The following is a 25737-nucleotide window of genomic DNA, read 5'->3' on the forward strand; positions in this document are numbered from 1 at the left end:
TGAAACCCAGGTGACACCATGAAACCCTCATTGACAGGAGCCATTTGATTTAGGATTTGCTACAAAGACAATGGCATTTAGTTCTGCACTGGCATTATTGTGAGGATTAAGGACTTAAAGGAGACTGCTGCATTTGTATGTTTGCTTTGTGAGGAAGGCAGAGGTGTGAGAGGCAGGAAAGGAAATACAGTTACCAACTATTTGATTTGCACGTTTGATTTGTTGTCTGCCTTGGAGCTCTGAGCGAAGGCAATCTTAGAACTTTGAAAAGCTGTGAGGAACTTAACTATGGAGTGCAAGGAAGGCTCCTTGTACCTGACTGCCTCTAGAATGCTCTGCCACCATATTTTACTTTGACTTTAGTGAGACTTTTTTTTTAAAAATCCTATTATCTCAACATAAGATCACAAAGTAGCACATGCGTATGTTATCTTGTTAAATCTGGGCTATTTAAAAGCTGTGATGTGATGTCAAATTTCTTTTATGTCTAATGTTGCAAATGTTTGTTGTTAAAATATTTTTCTAGTTTTACATATAAACAATTTAGATTTAAATTCAGTGTATTTTCCTTAAATAATTTCAGTATCTCACCTTAATCCCCAGTATGTTCTGTTTAAAAGATACGTTGGGGTTTTTTTTTAGAGTCGGTACTGATGTTATTAACAGCTTTAGATAAGAGGTGTCATGTTCTGCTTTGTCTAAACTTCCTTTTTAATTTAAAATAATTAAGCATGGAAAATTTTTCTCAAAAGGCATACTGCATCTGATAATATCCATATATATTTTATTTTGTCCAGGTTTTAGGATGGCTTGTCTGCAGTTAAATCTTTTAACAGAAAGCCTCGCTGGCTCTATGGTTGGGGTTTTTTTTCTTTCTTTCTTTTGACCTTGATGTGTCCTTAAGCTTTGCTGGTGATGTTGTTGAATTGCTTGGAGGCTAGTCTCAGCAAAGAACCCCACGTATGTCGGCTCCACCCCAGAAGGCTCGCAAGGTGAAGAACACTTACTGTATTTTGCTCTGAAAGACTTTCTGGAAAATGTTCATTTGTGATAACAAAAATTCCTGTTGCTAGGTTTTTAATTTTTTTGAGGGTTTTTTAGGGACGAAGGAGGAAATCAGTGGCAAAATGGGAACAGTGAGATAAAAAATTGGTAAGGAAGGATTTGAAATTAGTCTCCAATTTATAATTTGCTTAGCAGATGGAGGGTATAAAACACAAAAGACTTGTGATTAAAAATTAAAAAAAAAAAGATTAAAAGAGATGCAATAGGAAGCTGCCAGTGTTATTATTTGAGATTAAGTTGACTGATCAAATAATGAGAGCTAAAAAGTGTGATCTGCTCTGCTTATAAACCTATCTTGGATTAATTAAATCTGTCATTTATTTAAATACATGTCATGTTGTTAAATACATGTCATGTTGTTTTAAATACATGTCATATTAAGGCTTCTAACTAAAACAAAAGAGTTGTCAGAACAAATAGAATAATTTGGTTTAAAATCAAAGGTATTAACATAAGCTGTAAGTCAGTAGATTATAAATTCCATGTGAAGGCTGCCTGTGATCTCTGATCAGGTGGAATTTATCAGCCTCTAGAGATCAATTTTATGGGCAGTATCGTTCTTGTCCTTAAGGTCTCTAGGAAATTTTTAGAAAATTTCATTTTAGTTTAGATGATGGCTGTACTTATTAATGCTTGACTCCATGGTATTAGTTCTGCTCACCCAAATGACTTTCCTTTCTACATCCAGACAAATTCTGACAATATGAAAACCTTAATTTTTGATGAACTGTGTGGACCTACCTCTTCATGAGCAAGATTGCAGCTGCCAACGGTAAAGAGTTCTTGTGTCTGAATTTTGCAGAGTTGGTAAGAGCAGCAAACTGAACAGAAAAGTATTTTTTTACAATGTGTGCTTTCAGTGACCAGAATACCAGCATAAGCAAACACAGTCTGTTTAACTGGTGTAATTCCAATCCTATTAGAAAAAGAAGGGGTACTCAGGGCATGGTATGCATATTCACAGAGAAACTTGGGGCACATAGGATATTCAGTCATCTTTATTGCATGTTGCTTGGACATAGGTTCACATGCCGAGCCATGATATGATGTAGATACAAACAGCTCAGTGTGTTTGGCATAAGATTTGCAGCTGAAGCAGAAACCCATGCAGGGAGGGGAAGAAGGGAAGGTTCCTTCCAAACTGATGCCCTGGGGCCTGGCCTGTGGGTGCCAGATAATATTTCGTAAGGTTATTTTATAGGAAATTTGTTCTACAGTCTAATTTCCACTGACTGCAATAGCAATGACCTTGTAATGGGGAAAACGGCTTTTAAATGTATCATATAAACAGATCGTATCCTGGTAGGACAATGCCTCAGTCCGTGTAGTTGAGTAGCTAGACCTACCCGCTTGCTTCAAAATAGCCTTAGTGAGGACTGTGTAATTAGGCACAGCACCCAAACTCTGAAAGCTTTAAATAAATTGTGAAATATAAGTCCTGGTACATGCTTGAGAACCTGTCAGACTTTACAACGAGAGTGGGTAATACTGGAGCTGGTTATCCAGTGTTGTGGCATCTCCATCCTTGGAGATTTTCAAAACTGGTTAAAACCCCAGATGACACTTCAGCTCTGCAGTCAGTCCTGCCTTGAGAAGGCTGGTCAAACTGTCCTGTCCATTTCTGTGATGCTATGAGAAATTTCCAAGTATGCAATGTTGTGCCATTATCCACAATGGATCTTGGAAAGGAGGTGGGTCTTTGAATTATTTGTCCTCTCACTCTAGTCCTGCATTGGTGTACTGCAGGAATCTCTGTATAGGATAGCGTGATGGGTAATTGTGATCTTAGTCTTATGAAAGTATTGAGTTGATGTTTTCAAAAAAAGAGGGAAATATTGTTGAAATAAAGACAGTGTCTAAAGAGTCATGTAGCTGCAGGGGCATCCTTTTTGTACCCTTGCATCAGGTCACTGTACGCTTATATATTTTACATAAAGAATTACTACACGCTATGCGAAATACCATGAATAAACCAGGGAAGTCATAGCCTTCTCTGTTAGACTTGCTTGTTTTGTCTTTTGTTATGAGTTTAAAATTTTCATATTTTATAGCGTTCATGAACTTTTTGAAGAAACCTATGCTTTCTTGTATATGAATGTGAATTTTAAGCATGAGTTTTATTTCACATGGAGTGAACTTAATAGAGTTTTATGGGTTCAGCATGAAACAACCACTTGGCATTATTTTTTTACTTTCTGGGTGTCAAGCCAGCAAGTAAAAATCTCTGATGAGAAGCAAAAAAGAATTTCTGAAGAGCAGTGGTATCCCAGGTCCTTGTGACCATGCTTTAATGAAAAGAGGGAAATGCTTTAAAGAAGCAGGAAAGAAAATATTTATGTCAGCAAAATGAATAGCCACTGCTTAGCTTTAGTGATTGCCTCATTTCATATTTGCTTTCAGAAACTCCTACAAAAAAAATCATATAGATGGAAGTCTTGCTTATATGTCTAGATTTAAAAGCCAATCCTTAAGTGTCTCAGTAATTTTGATCTTTCTCAGAAATTTGTTTTTTGTTTGATATTTATATTTCACGTGGTTCAGCTTGATAAATACGAAATGCAATGCAACACAGCAAAGCACTGTTTTCTGTCTGAGTAACTGCAGCTCCGATAGGAAAAAAAGACTACCTAATTCAGATGAGAAACATGTGACAGCTACGAACAGAGAGGAAAATAGAGCCAAGACAACCATTGAGTGGCTCCTCATTGGTATATTAGAGCTGCTACAGCATGTTGTTTGAACGCAGGGCAAGCTTCTGTTGTAGAAATCAGTAAAGAAATTTTATCGGTTTACATGAATCAGTTGCTACTGCAGAAACACTGCTGAAAAGATGCATAGAAAAAGTTTCTTATTGTTGTCTACAACAGGACTCCCACTCTGCTCTCTATGTGAATTATGACTTTCATCCTGTGCATCTGAGAAAGACTGCAGCAGAATGTTATTGTGGAGAATACCTGCATATCTCTCAAATTATGAAGTGCAGATGTACTGCTGAACCAATTATAATAGTGTAAATAGCAGGTGTTTTTTGACTCCTGCCTCTTGTCTTTGTTCCAAGACAGAAAGGGTCTGGGGAGGACTATTACATGACTGACTAGGATTCCAGGAAATATGTGATGCGCAATTCTTTGTTCCTCTCAAGAGCATGGGATTAATACAATTGCATATAATAACCATCTGTATCAGGCTGGGGGAAATGATAAGGAAATGGAAATTCTTCGCCCTTTGGACGTTTTTAAACTCCAAGACAAAATTGGCAGAGGCTTATACTTCAAGGAACCTTTTGTAGTGTTTGGTTTTCAACTCCAGCTGGTTCCAAAGACCTCAGATTTGTCCCAGCTGCAAAGCTCACGTGACATGGTTATTAGTTTGATTAGTAGGCAAAAGAAGATGTCTCTAAGACAGATCAATGAAGTAAATTATGATGTTGTTGGGGCTAGTTTAGTATACTCTGTGGGAAATGGACTTGCTCAGCATCTAGAGAGGACTGTGATGTGAAAAGATGTATGCTTTCCTTAAATTCCTATCCCTCAACTCCTGAAATTCATTGTGAACTTTAATCTTTTGGGACCAGTAATACATTTTTAAATAACAAAATCCAGGCATCCTTCCTTTTTCACTAGAAAGGTCCTTTGGAGCGTGGAAAAGAATATCTTGGATTTTTCATGTGTCCTTCAGGTGGTAACATGTTGTGGTGACCATGCTTTAGTGTGAACTGAGAAGGAAGTCACAAAGCATAACATGATCCTGTACTGCGAAGTACTGGCCTTGGTTTGCAGTTTTGCAGCAGTGAGAGGGAATTGGTGGAACTATTGTACTGTAAATCTTGTTTATGGGCAAAGAGGACGTATACCTAGTATATAAAGCCAAGAATGTACTGTTAGTATAATCGAAATCTTAATGATATAAGTCAAGCTTCACTACTAGTATAGATGGATTAGATGATATTGATCTTGATGATTTTGATCTTGATGATTTCTTCTTCTTCAGTCTAGGATTCATTTGTGTTCATTTTTTATGTGTTTGCTGACATGCTTTTATATTTCTGTTTTCTTTCTTTCTTCACTATCTGCAGCTCCACATTACATCTGAATTTACTATATATGGTGCCTTTCACATATTTTAATATTTTAAATAGTGTGTTTTTTCTCAGTTTCACTTAAATACAGTTTTGTCCATCTCTAGGTCTGCATTTCTTTAATATACCACTAATGAGTTGTTCAAAGCCTTGGCGTCTGTTATGCCCCAGATCTTAGCATCTCATGTCTGTATTCCTGCACACCTCATCCTATGTCTCCAGTTCTCAAGTCCTCTGCTATTATACCAGGTCTATATTTCTCTACTTTATATCATTGCGTTATGGTCATTTAAAATCCTGTTTTACATAGAATGACTGCTTGTTACCGCTGTCTCTATAAAACTATGGTTGTAGCATACGAAGATAACAAAAGTAAAACAGATCATCAATAGATAACTGGGCATTTAGAGAAATTGCCGTGGCAACTAAACTTAAGTAAAACAAAGCTGTGGCCAGGTCAAGAGAAGCTCAAACAGAGCAGCCCTGCAGCTCTAAGGACTTTTACCTGTACAAACCTTATGATCTATTACTAGCACAGCTGTACTACCCAAAAACTCAGTTCCTAAGCCCTCCTTCCTGCTGGTGAAGATGACCACAGTTTACATGGGCAAAACTGCCAGAGCATTTTAACACGTTCCTTTGAAATGAGATCTAGAAGAAGCTTGTTGTACAATGTTCAGTTTGCATGCACATATGTGCATTGCATTTGTATGTGTGTTTTAGGATTGTTCACATTTGAACAAGATGCATCGAACAGTGGAGTTTTTCTACCAAGAAATTCCTAACTCCTGAAAGATTCCCAGCTTGAAATCATTAGAAACATCGTACTCAAGCCCTATAAAAAAGCTGCACTCCCTTGCCCTTAGATGACAGGCTGATACCTTGCAGCACTATGTTCCACTTTTTCAAGTAGCAAAAGATCCTTGACCAAATGAGCCCTTGCCACCAGTAACCTTTTAGGACTCAGTCCAGCCACAGCTTTGCCATGTTGAATGCTATCAGGTGTGATCTCACCATTCATGATCAAAATTGGAACATGCACGTGTTGATTCCAACAAGGGAACAGCCCAGAGATCTCTACTCTTGGCCACTGGCTGTGTATTTGATCAAGCAATATGCTGTCGTATGCCCAGAGGTAGAAGGGACTTAAGGATCCACAGACAATCAACACAACTTCTGGTGTGAACTAAGACTAAATGGAAAGAAAACTGCTTCTTTCAAAATTCAGAGGAAGGATGGATCAGGGAAAGAAATTTAAAGCAATCTTCTGTAATTAGCCACAATTCAACCTAAAGAAATCCGTAACACAGTATTGCTTGCATATGGTCTTTCAATACAAGATTATTTATATACAAGAGTAGCATTTCCTCAGTGTTATTGCTAGACAGGAGAATCCTTGAACAGATTTTCTTGCTACTCTGCTTCCTTGTTTTCCAAGTGCCTTTTTGAGGGATGGTGTTCCCCTGTGTTTGTGTTTAACTGTCATCACCTGCCCACATGCTGGATCTTCCTCATTTAGCAGAGAAAGAACTCTTACCCTCAGTGAGAGAATTTTTGGATGATGGCCCATTTGAATCGCTGCTCCTTGCCCTTCCCTCAGAAGCTCTGTTTAGCACAGGTGAAAATATCCATGTTTCGGCTTTGTCAAGAGAAAAGTTGCTACAGGCTACTAAACTAAGCCTTGCCTCTTTCTCTCCACTGTGTAAGTGCTTTTTTTTTTTTTTTTTTTTTTTTTTTTTTGCCTCTTTTCTTTGAGCATAACTAAGGTATTTTGTAGCCCCAGAGGGACACCATGCTTTATTATATACAGTGTTTGAAATTAGGAATACACTTTTTAATTAACAATTTCATAATGCTCCTCATTTTTAGGCAGAGAGGTGAATCCCACCACTCTATCACATCTGAAGAATGCCAGAACATTTTTGTCCCCCACACGCATTCACAGTCTAATAGAGATTAAAAAATACTCATGCAGTCAGCATTGTCAAGCTCAATGTGTGTGTACTCGGCACTCTCCAAACATCATGGATGGCAGGCTGACATGGAAGAGCCAGGCACTTTGGCATAGCTCATAGCTGGAGCTTTGGAAGACTATGCTTTGTCAGCTCCTCGGAGGTGAGTGTGGAAGGAGGCTTTTCAGAGCTGCTGCGCCCTGTGGCTGTGCCTGTGCCTATGCTCACCCAACAGGGAATAACCGTGCCCATTAGAGCCATGGAGGTTGTGACTAGAACAGACAGTACTGGGTTGATGATGAATTTTAATTTCTTTAAGAGCTGTAAATAAAAACATTAATCACTAGATCTTATGTCTAAATAATTCATGCTGTGCATAGCAGATTCTCAAAAAATTAAAATATAAATAAAGGCCTTAACAGTTTGGTTTTCTTGAAGAAAAAGTGGCTTAACATTAGCACTTGCAGTCTTCTCAGAGCAAAGTCTTCCCCAAGCATCACCTCTCAAAGCTCAAGGTCTGGTTCTTCAAGAGAAAATAAAATAAGTTGTTTTTTTTAACAGTGAATACACCTAAAAAGAAAAAGGATGTAATCTACAATAATTTATTCACAATATTTTTGTTATAATTAACTTCTGTAATGTTAGGAAATATTTGCACAAGCAAAACTGTAGTATTGACTTCTTTAAAATTAAGTCATCCATTCATGGTGTAATACTTAGTAAGCAGTAAAAAATGATCTAGTGTGCGTTATTCTGCATCAAACTGGCTTTCATTCTTAATCATAAATGCTGCCATTCTTAGCTCTTGAATAATTACAGTTTACATCAAGCTGCCTAGGGGATGTACTCAGCCTTGGCAGAAGGAGAACAGATCACTTCTTTGTTCTCTTTTCAAGGCCATGTGGAGACTGTTGCACTCTTGTACATAGTAGGAGAGGTGTTGAGAACTTCATCACACAAATGCAGAGAGGCTTCTGCTGATGTCTCGACTTTGCTACTTTGTATACTTCTGTGGGCATTGTACATGTGACTCTTGTACCTCTCTAGAGTTCACAGCTGTTAGAAAGTATAACTGACGTTGGGAGATACATTATGTGATGCCTGCCTTTCTTCACTGCCTGCTCTTTCAAGAATTTCTTGTACATAATTGTCTTAAACAATGTACATCTAAAGCTCTACTGTTAGCTTCATTGAAAGTTTCTATCAGCTTAATTTTGTTCCCCTCACTTGTGGTTTAAAAGTATGCCCAAGCACTTCTTTAAAAAAAAAAAAAGTAAAACCCAAACCCCATAACAGCAAATCTGTCACTGACAGAGAGAGAGAAGCAATGGAGGAGCTCTAATTACCAAACTATATATGGTGCTGTAGAAATTAAGAGACATTCTCCAGGGAAGACTCAGCTAGTGAGAAATGATGTGCTGTTTGCTTATGTCCATCTCCTGACAGTGCATTAAAGGGCTAACAGCTGTGGTGTTACGTGAACATGCATTTACTGATCTTGGCAGCGCTGGACTTTTGCTGTATGCTGTTTGATTCTGGGCTGTCTCATGACCCTGAAGCAGCTTTGTCTTAAAACAATTGTATCAACTGCCTGTATGTGGTGGCATTACTCGTGGCTACATCCATTTTAATTTCTACTGAGTGCATTGGAAATCAGCAGTGCTGGGGTGTTTGCTAAGTGCCCAGGCACCTCACTGCCATGACCTTCTCACAGGAATAAAACCTCAAGTGCCTTCTAAATTGCGGTTACGATGGTTTCCGTGTAAATCAGTCTGGCTGTCTCATCAGTCTATGGGCTATGGACAGAAAGTTTAAACTGCCTGCCTGCCTGAGGTGCCTCCAAGCCATAGTCCAGTGATGTGCTGGTGGGTGGCTGGGGCTCCTGGCTCCTCCAGAGTGTGTGCAGAACATCCAGGCTGAAGCTCTTGTTTTCCTTCTATTTTAAATAGGAAAATACTTCATAGCAACTTTTCTTCTGAAAAATACTAAATGTAATCTGAATAAATTATTTCTAATGTACTCTTACTATTAAGGAGAATTCTTCTCCAAGCTTGAACAATTGTGTACTCTAAAAAGGGAGCCTAACCTGATGTCTTTCAACTCTAGAAAGGCTTTCTTTAGTCTGCTAACTTTTTTAAAGACCACAGAATGTTTCTTTGTGCATAATGGCTCTTGTGTCCCAAAGCAATAGTGCTTTTAATAGTCATCAGCAAGGTAAATTTAGCATGTTAAAATCACAGCCTAATCAGGTATACCTGGCGTGTACAGATGGGAGAAAGTGTACAAGATGCTGAAAGTTGTGGTACTGTTTTTAGCATGTGTTAATGTTAGTGAGCTTTAGTTGCGTCTTTGATGGGAGAACAACACACTCCTGACTTATTTATCACAGGCTTCTTGACAATTTGTGAAATGGATTCTTCCTTTGCTTCTGTTTCGCAGCTTCTTCATAAACAAATAATTGTCTGTCTTAAAAATTAAGATATCTTCTGTTGCTACCAAACCTCTTAATGTTGTGTTTTTCAGAGAGGGAATGAATAGAGTGGTCATGCTAGGCTTTGAGGTTGAGAGAAGTACTTAAGTTGTTATCTAATTAATAAGACCACATATAGATCAATTTTGCTGGAGGAAGCTACCATTATTCAAACAGACATGTTACACCTGCTGTTTCCTCTAGCAGGATTCCTTTTGCTTAAAGTTGATTTGTTTGCACGTTGTTTGTAAAATAATCAAGCTGTAGAGTCACTCTTAATTGCTGAATTTAGGGGCCAGATGTTGGTAGCTTTTTGGTAGTCTGCTACGCAGCCTTAGTGGAAAATATCTGCTTTTGCAGAAAAAAACTGATTCTCCCTTCAGAGTAAACACAGAGGGGTAAAAGGAGCTAATGCCAGTTGAGTCCTCAGAGATGTCCCTAGAAAGGATACATTGCCCTGAACTGGGAGGTGCACAGTAAAACTGAGTGTTTACCACTTATAGTTGGCATAAATCCTGTAGGTTTTACAAGATTTATTGAAGGATGTGTGTGAAGGTGATTTCTTTTCTGCGAATTGTGAGATTGTCCAGAAGTGACTGTTTGAAGGTAGAAGAAAAAATTATGGGGAAGATTCCTATAAAAAACACCACTGGAAGTTGGATTTGTTGGGACCCATTTTTTATAGATGCTGAACACCTCCTGTGTTAAGGATATTCTTTTCCTTTTCAGTTAGGATGCAGCCTTCCAGGAGATGCAGTCTTGTCTCACCTCTGCTTGAACACTAAGGTAATACACAAAGTACTGCTCATGGCTTTGTGTTTGTGCAGTGTTTAACATCATGAGATTTTGGCCTGACTGAAACCATTGGGGTTGCTCCAGTAGCAGTAAGAAATAATGATAAACTGCACTGAACAGCTATAGATGACTGCTTTAGTGAGAAATTATTGTAAAGTTAAAATGAGTATGACTAATTGACCTCTAACAATATTACAGCAGTTACATGTTATTCCCCTTTAAAACTCATGAGAATGTTGCCAGGGCAGGTGAGGGGAGCATTTGCTGAGAAGGTCTGAATGAGGATTTTTCACATGGTGAACACTGTCCCCTGCATCAGGACTGGAGTGGTTAATCTCACTTCACTGAAGAGACAGGGCCTTCAGACACAAGCTACAGGCTGCAGACCACCCAGGTTCCCAGCATATGTATTTACTAGTGAATGTAAGGAAAATGAATTTTCCTCCTCTTTTGTCTCCCATAACTTACATCAGTCACTAACAAAATGTACATGACTTGTTTGAAGACTTAGCCAATTCTGGCATTTGTACTTACACTGACAAAATGCTGGTCTGTGCAGAGCATTGGAGGAACATTGTTCTGACAGCCCATTGAGTTTCACATTTCCAAACTTTTCTGGTTAATGTACCATGGACTGTGGTCTGCTCCCTCCTCCTCTCAACTCCCCGTGATGCCATGGCCCTCGGAGCTGCTCGCTGCCAGCATGCGTGCTCAAGGAGCGCTTCGTGCAGCTGGGAGCACCCAACACCCTGGCTGCAATGCCTCCAGCCACAACAGCATCAGAAGGAGCTTTGTGTCCACTTCGCTAAAGGAGATCTGCAAGTGGTAGCATGCAGGATTATAAAAGAAAAACTGGCTTTTACAAAAATTGTGCTAGCAACCATGCTAAAAAAGAGACAATAAAAAGCTGGATGGGGCAACCACATGCACTCTTGATGCAAAAAAAAAAGTGTCTTTTCAAAGCTTTTGACAGTGGTATGATGTGCAATAGCATTCTTTTGATTTGCATTTTCATTTTAATGTAAGCTGCTAATGAGGCTGTTCCTATAGCAGTAATTTGTCTGGGAAAATTATAAATTAAATGTTTCCTGAAAAGCCAGCAGTAAATAAAAATAACTCTCATCCACTAGTCCTAGTTTCATAATCTTGGAGAATTTACCTTCATAAGATACAATCAAAGCAGAAAATGGAAATAGGAAATAAACATGCCAGACCCTCCTGGCGAAGCTTGTGATATACAAAGGAGAAGAGTGAGCCCAAAACATATGAAATATTGGCTGTTCAGTCACACATAGTCTGTAAAGAATTAAGAAAAAACTTTTCTCAGCGTATTTGTGGAAGCTTTTTGTGAAAGTGAAAAGCTTAAAAGCAACACACAGACACAGCATTTCATGCTGACAGTTAATTACTTTGAATGATGGAACTGAGTACATTCTTCAGTGGCAAAAGTCAGGAGATGGGTACCTTGATGTTCTCTAGAATTATTTTATTTTGTTTTATTTTCTGCTTATAATTTTGCATTCTATTATTGCAGACGTTCAAGTCTATGCCTTTTTTTCTCCTCAAAACCGCAACCAACAGTCCCTGTCAGGTAGACTCTTGACTGGCCCCAAAAAAGTAAAAAAAAAAAAAAAAAAATTAATATGATACAGATACTGCCAGTTTGTAATAATAAATCTTTGTTAACTCATTTATTAGATGACTGAGAGCTTCTGTCCTTTATTTTCTCATTTTTAAAGGACCATTTGCTGGCATTTCATTTATTGCTTGAGATTAGCAGCACCTCGTTCACTCACTCATTTATTTGACCAGAGCTGGAAACTTTGGACTATCTTCTCCAATACATCACTCTTGAAATGAAAAATTGTACAGGCCTGAAGGGAGCCGATTTGGTCTGATGAAGTGTCAAGTTAACACCATGGAGTGTTAGGGAGGACTATCAATGTATTTCAGGTTGGTTTACTGTGTTTACATTTGCTGTTAAAAGTGCTGAGTTTGTTGTTCTCCTGAGAGCCACCTGGAAGCGTGGGCTTGGCTGCTGTGAGACACTGGAAGGAATAAAACGTTGTGAATGTTGTTGGCACATCTTAATTACTGGCAATCTTACGTTTGGGTGCACATTGTGCAATGTAATATTTACCTCAGGTGGTTATTCTGTGAGTTAATAATGAAAATGAAACAATTCAGCATAGGTGACAGAGTGACTCCCTGGGAGCACTGATCCAGCTGTCTCCCTGTGTGTATGAATAAATCTCCACTTAGCTCCCTGCAGACCTTGACCACATGTGAGATGGAACAGTGAAGATTCAGCTGTGCAAGAACAAGGCTTTCTTCTGCCTTGTTCACAGCTTGCACTTATTGGACAGGGTCAGTGTTTGGAGGTCAGTTGTTGGAAGCTTAGTGCCTTCAGTGGCAAGTGGAATAGGGATTCTTCTACTCCAAGTAGTGTGGGATGATTGAGGTAGAATTGGTTTTAACCAAAATCTGGGTCTGATTTTGTAATTTTGAAGCAGATCCTGACAGGCAAGTTCTGTCACAATACAGCATGCTGACAGCAGGAGCCCCTAGGCTGGGCAAGGTCACCCTCATCCCCCTGTTGTAGGAATAATTCTGGGGAAGCAGCAGGAGGAAAGGTCATGTGTTGCTGCCGTGTGACAGTTGGTAAAGAGCAGGTTAAAAACTGCTGCGCTCTGTCACTTTTAGGGCAAAGTTACTTGTCTGCAGTGTGAGTTGGTGCTTCTCTCCGGTGTTTTGATTAATTATTTTGGTCATCCATTCAGTTAAATATTTGCAGTGCAGTGAACTGAAATGACCTAGAAATAATTCCTTTACCCAACCTGACACTCTGGCTTATATTCAAAGAGAGATTTATTGTCTTACTCACACAAGATCTTCATCAGAATGCTCCTCAGCCATTCCAGGGTACCTGCTTCCATCCCTGCAAGACCAATAGCTTGGTCACACACTCAAACGCACACATGCACTAATATTTAGCAGCTTCCTTCTTCTGGTGTTGTGTATTGGGACAGGAATTCTGCTTGTGAAGCTTCAGAGGAGACAAGCGGGCTGTTGCCAAGAGGTCCGGTGCTGGCAGCAGGAATTGCAGCTGTTTTTTCAGGAATAGGCGCTGGCAAATCCAGAACTTCAGGCACAACCAGGCTTTGCTGAACTGATGCTGCTCCGACCACAGTGCCAGAGCAGGAGGTGGAGCTGGGCTCAAAGCCCTGCCCGTACTGTCTGTAGTTAATTTTATTTGATGGCATGTGGGGATAGCTATTCATCTGTGGGGAGGTTTGGTATGTGGAAGTCGCTGCATGTTTGCATATGGTAGTGCCAGTAAAGGATAGTGCGAGTGATGTCTGGAAAACCATTTTTTCAAACTAAAACTAGCATCTTTGGCTTCGTTATGATGTCCCCAGGTAGCTCTGGAATAATTATAATGAACAGAAATTGCATTGATGTAATGTAACATGGCAGTGACTTCGTCAATTCAGTTTTATTCCCCTTGCAGCAGTAAGTGGGTATCCACTTTGGTAATGTGTAGGGGAGACTCCAGACACAAATTTAATATGCATATTTTGGCTGTTTTCTACTCACTGTTACTTTAAAATGTTTATAAACACCTCTCAGCTACTTGTCTCCAAAGACGTAAGGCAGTGATTCCAATTGGATTAAAGCACTGTTGCTGGCACAACACATTAATTTTTGTCCTTGTGACAATGCCTGATCCATCCTGGCCTTCTCTTAGGCGGTGTTGGAATCATTTACCACCATTACGTACTTATGACTCACAAATAACTCAGAGGATTACTTCAGCCTGCTTGATATTCAAAAATAATAACTATTTGCCAGTAATTTTAGTGTGAGACCATTTACAAACCTGTGGAAAAAAATAAATCAGGTGTCAGGTTGCAAAATAGTGTAAGTTCTCCTCCACTTTTTCATACATTTTAAAATAGGGGGCAAGTCTTGAATGAATACACTTGTAAAGAGAGAGTAAGTGTGAGTGTGTGTGAATGCCTGCACCTGCGTGCAGCCAAATCTGTCAGTGTGTATAGGGGTTGGTGACTGGGGATTATTGGTTTCCACTGCTGGAATCTCCTGCTGAAAGGCAACTGTACAGTGAGCTCTGGAGCTGTGGGGCTGCTCAATGTAATGACTTCTGTGGTTGGTCAGAATAACAGAACAAAAGGCAACGATACAGCCTTGTGGCCCTAAAAATTAATTACATTTCTATGAAAACAGAGGGAAAATTGCACATTGTCTAGAAATTGTAGGCCAGAAAGAGTGGCAGAATTATTTACTTGCCTCACCTTGTAGAGGCAGGTATGAGGAGCGGCAGGGCTCACAGCAGCTTCATGGGAAAGGGAAGCTCTGCAGAGGTGCTGTGTTTCATTTCCCTTTGTGCTCTGATCCTTTAGTTGTTTTATTTTTTAACTCCATAGGAAGAAGAGAGGTAGTAAGGAAGTAAGTAATCCAAACCAGGGAATAAAATCCCCTGGGAAAACTGCATGTGAGTGAATGCCTCCCTCCAGCCCATTTCTATCTGTTTTATTTTGAACATCTCTCTCTTCAGTCCACAGCATTTGTCATGAAGATAATTGTGACTGCTGTCCCCCTTCCTTGTCATCACTTTTCATCCATGGATGCCCTGAAGGGCTGCTTAGTCTGCCTGGAGGAGAAGGGAGTTACACCTGCCCCATCACAGCCACCCCCCCCCCACTTGCTGTGACTGCCAGGAGACGATGGGAAGCAGCACTGAAGATGGAGTAATGATCAGAAGGTAGGGCAGAAGGAACCATGGTCCCTTCAGGGCAATGTCTGGACACTGGAATGAACTAGCCATATACAATTTGGGGGGGGGGGGGGGGGGGGGCACGTTTTGGTCTTTTTGGAGGAGGTTTTTGGTTTGTGATGGTGGTGGTGGTTGTTGTCCTCCAGTTGATGATCTTTAGTAGTGTGAGAATTTGAGGAAGGGGCAAGAGGAGTAAAAGACTCTTTAGGATATAAAGCGTGGTGCCTTGCTCTGAGGAGTGAGCAGTGACAGTGGTTAATTGATGGTTTTGCACTCACCCACGCAAAGGTAAAGAGCAGCAGCTCCAGTGAGTTGGCGGCTGCTGCAGCAAATACTTAGCTCCAAGTTGATCAGTTCAGATTCCTGGGAAATAAGGCTTTTATGTTGTCACTTTCCTCCTCCTGTCTGTCTGTGTGTATAGGTAGCCATACAAAGGACTTCAGCCTCCTCTTCACTGGGAATCTTCACTGAAGTGGAAGGGACCAAGACAGGAACGTCCAAATGTTTTTGGTGTAGTCTACTTGTGCTTTTCTCAGCCACGTTCAGCAAAAACTGCTAGAGGTTGTTCCGACTCCAAGGGTGCAAGAGGTGCCACCCTGCACTTGCTTCTAGGTGAGGTTAAGCCTGAGAGCCTCTGCACTCAAGGGCACAGCCATACTGCTGGGCTGTAACCCAGCCTCCAGGAACCAGCCAACAGTGGGAGCTGAGTAACTTCAGTGGTTAATTGTAATGCTCGTGTGGCCTGAGCAGAACAAAACAGAAATAATCAGCCTTAAAACAACCAGAAAAACCCAAAAGCAACACAGTTTTATTTTAGAGTAACAACACATGTAGCTGAACAAATACTGCTGATGAGCAAGGACACGGATTTCTCTCCAGGCATCCTGCAGTCCTGTAGGGAAGAAGTGACCTTATTTGCATTTTTCTTGTTGAATTGCTGTCAGGATTTCTGCAGCATGGCAAGAGAAAATTCCTTCAGGAGAACATAGAAATATCACAGCACTAACACAATATCCTCCAACTAGGTTCCTTTTCCTCTGCCGTCCTGCTGGCTGGCCAGCCACCCAGCAATAAACAGCGCATCCGCCTCATTCAGCTGCAGCTCGCATCCTTTTTCATAGAATGTACTGCGAAAGCAGCAGGCCTTTAATACAATACATAATGCCCACAAACTAAAGAAGAGAAGAGGGTTTAATATTCTCCCTGCATTTCAAAAGCATGGAAGTGGCTCATCCCCCCATTTCCAGAATAATCTGATCTTAGGTCCATGCTCCTGCCCTTCCTACCCAGCCAGAAGTATCTGCCTTTGCCTTGTACTTGCACATTCAAGTGCTCCTTTCTAAGGTCAGCAGTTTGAGTTTGATGTCTATGATTTTAGACACTTCTATCCAGAGCATTTTCAATTGTAATCATGTTCTCTAAATTGTTTAGACTCTTTCCCAGCATGATGTCCTGCTTCAATTTTATAGTTAGATAATTAAATTCAGCATGTAGGAGCATTCAGCTCCTCAGCAGCATTGCACAGATGCAGATGTGAGGCAGACTGCTGTGCAACATGCTTGATATCTTCTCCTGCATTAGTGGTAGCTGAGCCAGTGAGCAATGCTTTTCTGTAGCAACGCATCCTCTGCAAGGTGCGAGGCCCCTCTTCCCCCAGTCTGGAGGGGCTGCACCTCTTCAACGGCACAGGTGCCAGAAACTGCAGGTGCTGCGGCACACACCCCAGAGCTCCAGCAGAAACGTACCTGGGAAGGGCCATCTGCCATCACCATCTAAGCTTCCTGCATAAGTGACGCACACACTAACTCCATTATAGCATGGATTCATCACACACAGCACCAGTGTGATACCAGTGTGATCCTGATATTTAAAGGATTTTTCTTTAATACGTATATATGATACATTTAGAAATTGCTTCACAGAAAATAATGTTTGTTTTGTCCAATGAAAGACTGCAAAATTCTGAATTTAATGTATAATATAACCTTTATTCTTTTTCCTCTAAACTCTTGGAAAGTTACATAACAATCGTGCTTTAATTATGACACCATTTATAGACATTTAAAATGCATCATAATTTATAAATATTTTACATTTGGTCCATAGAACAGGTTGCAGTTTACTAAATAATACTGTACTCTTTTAAACAGGCTCTGTATATATTTTTGAATATGTATATATTACATATATATTTTTATATAGAGAGAGATTTGCTTGGTGTTCAGATATTTCCTTATTGCAAAAAGCATATATGATCATACAATAATCTTTTTTCAGGGCAAGTACTACAAAAAAGATACAGCTATTCACAGTTGACACACGGTAGTTCTACAACACGATTTGTGCTATGTGATACGTTTGTACAGCTTGTTGCTAAAGAGCAGGTCTGTCAAACATCTGTCATAACTGTGTACAAACATTAAATACTGCATGTTTCTTAGAACAACATGGGACTTGATTACATGAAACAATAAAGTTGGAATTTTTACCCTTAGTCTAATGAAATCCACAAGTATAATGTGCATGTATCATGTAGAATGCTTGTGTAGGATGTCTGGGTTTCCTCCAAATGGCGAAGACTTACAGGACTTTTGCATTCCAGCTGTAGCCAGTTAGGACACAGCTTAGCTCTCATAATATTTTACAACTGATCTATGTATGAAACAGTTGAGAACCTACCAAACGTACTTGGAGATTTTATGATGTGGTTTGAAATACATGTGTATTATATATATATTATTTCTACAATAATGTGCTTGACATTCTGAGAATAATACCTTATTGCAAGAACATGTTTGTCACCTTCAGACAAAAACAACGAAAAACCCAACATTCACAGGTAACATGTTTTTCACGTAGTAGTTCTACATTAATTGTGCTATCTAACATTGTACGTTGCACAAAGATTTGCTGAAAAGCATGTTTCATTGCACAGTTCTGTCACAGTCATTTACAATCAAACATCAACTACTGCATTTTCTGTAACTGTTTTTGTCTGTTGTATAGCTGCCAAACGAGAAATGCCATACAGGGCTAACCACTGCATTTTCCACACAGGGAACAACTTCCAGGAGTGGAAGGGGCTTTCTGGCTATGTGGTAAACGCAGACAGAACACAGAGTGGAGACTTTTATATTATTGGAATAAATTTGCCTCATGCCTGCATCACCACAAATAATATGTAAATAAAAATAAAACTGTTTCCAAAGTGCTAACGAGCCATATTTTATGATTTGCTTGTTAGAAACTGTTAAAGTCCTTTAACGGATTAAAAAGAACAGTCGTGAATTAAACCCTAAATTAGAATTACGAGGATGAGCTTCAATCTTTAAGCCGTTGGTTTGGTTTCCATTTTGGTGGCAATGCAATAACAGCAGAATTATAACAGCATAATAAAAGCTCAAGTGCTCTGAGCTTGAATTGCAAATACTTTGTATTTCTTTTACTCCTGGGAATGTTTAAGAGCTCTTGGATATTCTCATTTTGCAAAAAAGTTACAAGTCATATTTTTGCCTCTAACATCTGTGATTCATGTAGTATTGGTTCACAAATGATATGTTCTTTATATAAGAAAGAGTGTATCTATTTTTAATGACACTTATGACCTTATTTGAAAGTCACCTGACAGGCTGAGTACAGATAGCGTTTACAGCTATTCTGTGCCACACTGCCATGAATAACTGGATTTGCAGTAGGAATGTTTATTAAAGGCTGTGTCTGCTGGGAACTTAAGGAAGTCTCTTGCCCCTCAAATGGCCTCAACTGGACCAAATTCTAGGGGCAGACTTTTTCACTGGAATCACTTGTTTAAAAATGCTTCATTCTTTTGTACAAAGCAATTCCAAATGTAATTTTACTCCTGCAGTCAGAAATAACAGTCTTGGGATTCAGTGATAAGAAATATAGATAAACTACTAAAAATCAGCAGCACAAAACTTCAAATAGTCGTGCTAAAAGATAGATTAAAAAGGTCTTGGCACATCAATTTACAAATTCCAAGTTATGCAACTATTCTTGTGAAAGGATAAAAACATTAACAGTCTGTGAATTGCCAGAGAACAGCAAACACTGTTGACATCTTAGCTTGGTTGGATCGTGCTCACAGCGATTCCCTCAGAGTGGAGATGACCTTTATTCTTTTTTTTTTTATTTTTTTTCTTTTTTTTTTTTTTTTTTTTTTTGCCACTAGAGGTAGGTAATTATATTCTCAGACATAAATTTGTGGTCATATTGAACCATATTTTTTGTTTTTCTGGAGCAGTATCGGTACATATATGATACAGAAGTTTAGATGTAGGCTTCTTTGTTTGCAGAGTTGCTCTGTTGGGCCTGGTCTGGCCCATTTTCAGGGTGAGCGATGTCTTCACTTGGCTGAATCATTACTTGGATGCGCTGGTTAAAGAACAACAAAAAATGCGAGGCAGTGAAGTAACTGTTTCTAAGCTTACTTTCTATTTTAAGGCAATCCTAAACACTTCTGTCTGACTACTGGAGCTAAATCAACAAGTCCTGCCTATCTCCCAAGGGCCAAAAAAAGGCAGTAAGTCATCTACTGAAACCAGTTTTAGGTGTGTTCTGAATGCGACAGTGAGCATCGAGAGACTGTAGATGCCCAGAGCTTTAAGCAGCTGAACATGCCTAGGGAAGAGAAATGAGAAACCCAGACCCCACTGTGAGGCCACACATCACACACAGATGCTGCAGGTTTGCAGTGGTCAGCAGGGATTCGGAGATAGACCTTAGACGTGATGGTGACCCTCCCCGGGAAGCAGAAGGGACTCACAAGTTATTGGCTGCAGCATCTGGCAGTTACAACCTCCACCAATAACAACAGGTAAAGCAGACTTGTGTTTAAGATATTTTATTTCTAGTTGGTTTTTCCTAGTCCTTTCTCTTCTCTTCTCTGTTCATGAAGCTTATTTGCCTAGCTCACATTCACATCAAGAAAGAGAGCTCAGTGTTGATGTCAAATGCTGAGAGTGGTGCAAGCTCTGCCTATTATCTAATGGTCATTTGTCAGTGCTTTAAAAGATAAGATGTTAATCCACAGCAAGACTGAGATAAAGAACTTTTACTGTGGTTTTATACAACTCTGCCCAAGAAGCAGAAGTTATTCAAACTGTAGCAGATAAGAACAAGCGGGGGGGGGGGGGGGGGGGGCGGGGGGGAAAAGGAGGGGGAGGCCTAGAAATTTTTTGTAGACTTCTTTGAAACATCACCGAGTCTTTTAAAATGTGCTGAAGACACATATTTGGATCAAGGTCTGAGCAATTCATGAGGCATTACTCGTCAATTCTGCTTAAGATCATCTGTCCCTTTGCAAAGATGGCTCTGTCGGCTGATTTGAGAACATTCCTGAAAATCTGACAAATTCATTTTGACAATCTTTGGTTCCCAGTCAGAGAAGACAGAGATGTATGTTTCAGCACTCATACTGAAAAAATGCCTGTTCTGCACAGAATGAGATTATTGGCTGGAAAGGGAAAACTGAGGATGTGCACAGATAAAAATATAAGTATAGCAATTGTACTTAGTAACAGTGCACTGGTCAATAACCTCATTAGTATTTCACACTCCTTTAGCAGCTTTTCTGTGAGGACCTTAAAATGGATTAAAGCTATACAATGCCTCTCTCATGTGGGAAGTGTCATCTTTTAACAGATGGAATAAGGAATGGGGAGAGGCAAACAGCACAGTGCAATGAGGAAAAAGGCCTCTTACGTTCTTCACAAAGTAACTCTTCATAGAAATCCCTTAAATAAAGACTAAAAGGAAGTGCTGCATAATTGTAAAATATGCTCCCAGGTTTTCATCTGGACTGTCTCTCTGCAGCAGGAGGCAGTAGCTGATGATACATAGCACAGCTATAATGCGTAACGGGAGCTCAGAGCTTGGACTGCACTGCAGAGACTTGCTAAATAGGGTCACTGTGAGCAGACTCATGGAAGCCAAGAATTTAGTCCCAAGGGCTTGTTCCAGTTCCTTAGAATATCACCTGCCTCAATGCATGACAGTATGTCTTCTGTTAATAAGGACAAATTTACATATTTTGTAAACTGCTACTTTGCTTTCTAGAGGTACTGAGCTGGAATGCAACATGTCTGGAGCTGTCAAATCCTGAGACAAGGACCACATTTAACACAGTGAATTATGTTTAACAGATGGTTCAGATACCATCTTGTGTTTTCTGTTTGGTACTCCTATTATGTTCGTCAGCTCAATGCAAAGTAACTAGGCTAAGCAAGTGAGGCCAAAGAAAAGAGACAGCAGAAACAGCTGCCCAGCAATCCTTTATCAGCGTGCACTGGCCTTGCAAGATGGAATCATGCAGTCAGGAAAGAGATAGACTTACCTGTTTTAAAGAGCCTTTCAGGGTTAGAAACATATATGCCATATATCCTGGTATCAGCACCATAGAAGACAAAGCCATGAACCAGCCAACCCCTTGACCCCATTTTGGGAAAACATAACTTCCCATTGTGAGAGGAGTCATTTGGACAGCGCTGAAGAGAAACACTCCCTGCAAAATACAGCAGAAAAGATCATTTGGATGAGATTTCCAGGGTGTTTGGTGTTCAAGAGTTTTTCTGGATTGACTAGGACCTCAAGCCTGCCTTCACATCCAGGCAAGGAGGATTTCTTTGGTCCCTTGTGACGGCCACTGGACATGAGACTGCAGATGGGGCCTCTGGGTCAGCCTTCCAGACAGAGGCTGCAGAAAACAGGCAAACGTCAGCTTGATTGTCCACAACTGATTCCCTTATGGCTTACTTTCTAGTGTGGAAATGTGTACATAACCGTAATTCTGCAGTTGTGAAGTTGTTTGTTTGGTTCCCTTAACTTTCTTACCAGATAACAGTATCGGGACTACTGCACTGGTCAGATGCAGACTCTTACAGTCTCTGCACAAGAAATGTTCTTTAAAGCCTGGCTCTGCACTGGGCTCTCCAGTATCACCAGAGGATTTGATATCATTCAGATCCTCTGAACAAATGCATCATGGGCAGTCAGAACAGAACCTGCAGTTCAGTAACTGGCTACAGATTCGTCTGTATAACAGAACTTAGCTTACAAAATTCAAAAAAACACTGAAGTTTTCACTAACAAGAGATGAGGAGATAGCTTCCCAAGAGGCTTCTCACCAAAATTAATCTCAATGTTTCAAGTTAACACTATTATTTTCACGTATGTAACCTGCACCTCAGATATCCAGGTATGCTGGTACAGGGAATCCGCTGGTACAGGGAATCCGCTGGTACTAGCGGAGTCCTCAGATAACCTGCACAAAATCAGAAGGAAGGGGGCTATTGGGAAAAGTGGGGGTCCTGAGGAATAACGCCTGCACACACATGAATACCATACCCTTGATTAGCAGCACTTTTGGGCTGGCTTTTGTGCTATTTTCAAACAGATGTCCTGCAAACATGGTATTTTTTCCTTTAGGTTCCCAAGGAAGACTCCTATACTGACATGTTTGAAATGCCTAAACCAACCTGCATCAGGGAAACCTGCTAAACTGAACCAGCAAAGAAGGAATCTCATTCTGATCTCAGGTTCAGGCTTTCTGCAGAGCATATTCCCCTATTTCCCAGAGGAGAAAGTAGAGTGGTAGATTTCCTGGACATCAGGAAAAAATTTTTCACGGAAAGGGTCATTGGGCACTGGAACAGGCTGCCCAGGGAAGGGGTTGAGTCACCTTCCCTGGAGGTGTTTAAGGGGCAGGTGGATGAGGTGCTGAGGGGCATGGTTTAGGGAGTGTTAGGAATGGTTGGACTCAATGATCCAGTGGGTCCCTTCCAACCTAGTGATTCTATCGTTCTATGAGTCTATGATTTTATTAGCATATCATCATCACCTGTGAACTTGCACCGGACAACAAATCCTGCTGAACACTTTACAAAACAGGAGAAATCTGTTGGGTTCTACATAGAATGTCGATCCTCTTCCTACTATGTCACTGAAATTTATGCTTTCCAGAACTCTTGTTTTGAGAAAAATGAAAGCTGTCTTCATTTGGGTAAAGATGAATCGGGTAATCCTGAATGGAAACACATTTTTGTACCTCTCTTTAGCACTCTTTGCTTTTATATGACCTTGGGATATGCATACAGGAACATGAGAGAAACAGCAGTGAGTAAGAAATATTGTATCTTATGTAACAGAGTCTACTTAACAGGATTTTTTCCTATCATGTCTGGGGTTTACTACATTATGTGTAGTAAATTTCTGTTTGCTTATTATTTCAAAATGTACTGAATGGGCTTAACTGGATAACGTTTAGAGTCAGGAAAAGACTCTACTGTGGTTTCCAATGCACAAAATCCTTGCAAGATTTGCCAGAAAAAAACAGTAGTGTTGCCGTATAAACTGGGTAATATATTCCACAGAATCTGAGGAGAGAATATCAGTTTATAATCCTAGTCTGTTACCAAAACAGTGCCTGTGAAGGAATTCAGTTCACAGAATGTGGGCATTTTTTCTGTACATGGAAAATACAGACTTCAGAGAGATTGTTAAATTTTATCTAAGGATACAAGAAATTATCAGAACTTATTTTTTACAGTTTCCTATCTCTACCAACCAAACTCTTGACTAGTTACCATTTCCAGAGGACTAATACAAATCTTGAAATTGTGCCAGGTTTCTTTTCTTAGGGCCAGGCTTCTTCTGAAGACACTAGTTTTGCCTATTGACTTCAGTAGAATTGCTCAAATCCTTAAAAAAAGGAATGAGTTCAGAGTTAATATGAACCTGTAGGGGTGGGAATGGCAACTCTGTAGTACATAAGCCACCTCACCTACATCCTTTGAATCACATAATAAAAGTTTGTTCCTTACTGCCACAATGATGGGAGTGAAAAATGACCAGCAGAGTTTCCACCAGATGCAGGGTCTGTATCCCACCATCTCTTGGATGTTGTCATAAAATCTATTAACACCTAAATACAGAAATAAAAAACAGTATAGAAACATGTCAGATAACTAATCGATTCAAGTGAAAGCTCAGTGGTTTTGGGACACCGTCATAGAGGTATATTTAACCTCTATATAGACCCCAACATAACTTTTCACCTATCTGAATGGGAAAGAAATCTGCAAACTCAGAAGAACTAAGAATCATTTGTTATCATTCTTTCACATCATAATTAATTAACAACTGGCACACTTATTGCAAAGGCTGAGGAAGGCTGTGTACTCGAAGGTCAGATGCAATAAATTGCCCTTGATTAACTTCAACTCTAAGTCTTAATAGAATGACAGATGTAAAATGACATTTTACAAAATAAATTTAAAAACAAATAATCCTAGTGTTAACCAGCTTCACTCTGTGTGGATATAGGCACGCCATGTACATGCAGAATTGTATCTGCAACCAAAGAGTAGCCTTGCTCCTGTTGCCTACCAGCACCCCAAAATTTTCTAAGAAACGTGTCTATCGCATTATTTATAACTTCCTATTTGATTTCTTCATTATTTGCCTGGTGTATTCTTGCATTTGCTGGATTCATATGCAGTATCTCTCCTCTGTAAAATGCTGTTCCGTCCTCTTAAGCCCTTTGAAAGACAGCAGGAAGATCCCAGTTACCCAGGTCTGAATCAGCTGTGTAATACAAGCTGAAGTGCCTTAGTAATCATGGGAGCAGGTCCTTGGACTGGCGAACACAGAACAAAGGTCAAAGGCACAAATACCATGGCAAGAATTTGACACCTATTCATTAATCTTTACACCCAGAGCTTGTCAGTCCAGACTTCTGGATATTTTAGGGCAATCATGGAAGATACAACTGGTCAGGAGCCTGACTCTCACTGCAAGATCCTAGGGTAACAGTCATTTCTGGAGAAGAAATATTACAAAGTCCAAAGGACCTATATCATTATGTTAAGAATGGCAGTACCTCTCACCTCTGAAGATCCAGGTTTTCCAAGGAAGGGGATGGAAGAAAAGAGGGAGGTGGCACCTGTTTAGCTTTCCTGAAACACTGAGCATCTAATGACTTCCAGGCTTACACACAGGGTGTTTTAAAGAGGGAGAAGTACCTTCCACAAGCCAACTTTGAGTCCTCAGTCGAGTTATGTGCATATAAAACAAGGCCCATTTCAGTTCCATGCTCAGCAAGTGCACAAATGAAGAAATCAACAGATAAGGTATCCTTATGATGTGCAAAACTTATGGAAAAAATAGAAACATAGTTTACCGTAGCACCAGGATATTGAGATGCACTCAAAGAATACAAGGAACAAGAGACTCATTCCACTGGCAGAGTAGTAGTCAAAAAGCTTAAACACATAGATTCCACCCTAAAACACACAAGAAGCAAGTGTTAAAATAAATAGTAAGAATCCCAATTTCAAGACAGACTAAAATGCAAGGTACACCATAACAGTGGTGAATGTAAATTAATTAAAATTAACACATTAAAGTCTTATAATGCTTGAGGTCAATTCTGACAAAAATTAGATTACTGCTAGAAGTCAGTTAACTGACTTGATTTCACTTTACTCCTTTTTCTTTGAAAATTCAATCATTTCCCTGAAATAGTTTGCAATCTATTAGATCACAGAAAGCCATGAAGAATATCCCC

The 25737-nt window shown here is 39.9% G+C and overlaps 1 protein-coding gene and 1 long non-coding RNA gene across 4 annotated transcripts in view; one reads left to right on the forward strand and one right to left on the reverse strand.

Moving 5' to 3' along the window:
* The first annotated feature begins 653 nt into the window (after positions 1-653).
* Positions 654-18252, forward strand: LOC128853240 (uncharacterized). 3 transcript variants are annotated; one of them, XR_008451607.1, is made up of 6 exons: positions 654-992; positions 1754-1837; positions 10295-10351; positions 12100-12313; positions 14937-15143; positions 15577-18252. It is a non-coding gene; the product is annotated as an uncharacterized LOC128853240 (long non-coding RNA). The 3 variants fall into 3 exon arrangements; XR_008451608.1 differs by lacking the exon at positions 12100-12313; XR_008451609.1 differs by lacking the exons at positions 10295-10351; positions 12100-12313.
* Positions 18253-19318: 1066 nt separating this feature from the next.
* Positions 19319-25737, reverse strand: part of SLC6A1 (solute carrier family 6 member 1) — a 56165-nt gene continuing 49746 nt past the window's right edge. Inside the window, exons 12-15 of the mRNA XM_054076218.1 lie at positions 25351-25453; positions 23993-24093; positions 21508-21675; positions 19319-19547 (exon numbers count right to left, since the gene is read on the reverse strand). Of these exons, the coding sequence (XP_053932193.1) occupies positions 19443-19547; positions 21508-21675; positions 23993-24093; positions 25351-25453 (477 nt within the window). The 3' untranslated portion in view covers positions 19319-19442. The remainder of the gene's footprint in view (positions 19548-21507; positions 21676-23992; positions 24094-25350; positions 25454-25737) is intronic.

This window comes from Cuculus canorus, chromosome 11, assembly GCF_017976375.1.
Source record: "Cuculus canorus isolate bCucCan1 chromosome 11, bCucCan1.pri, whole genome shotgun sequence".
NCBI classification, from domain to species: domain Eukaryota; kingdom Metazoa; phylum Chordata; class Aves; order Cuculiformes; family Cuculidae; genus Cuculus; species Cuculus canorus.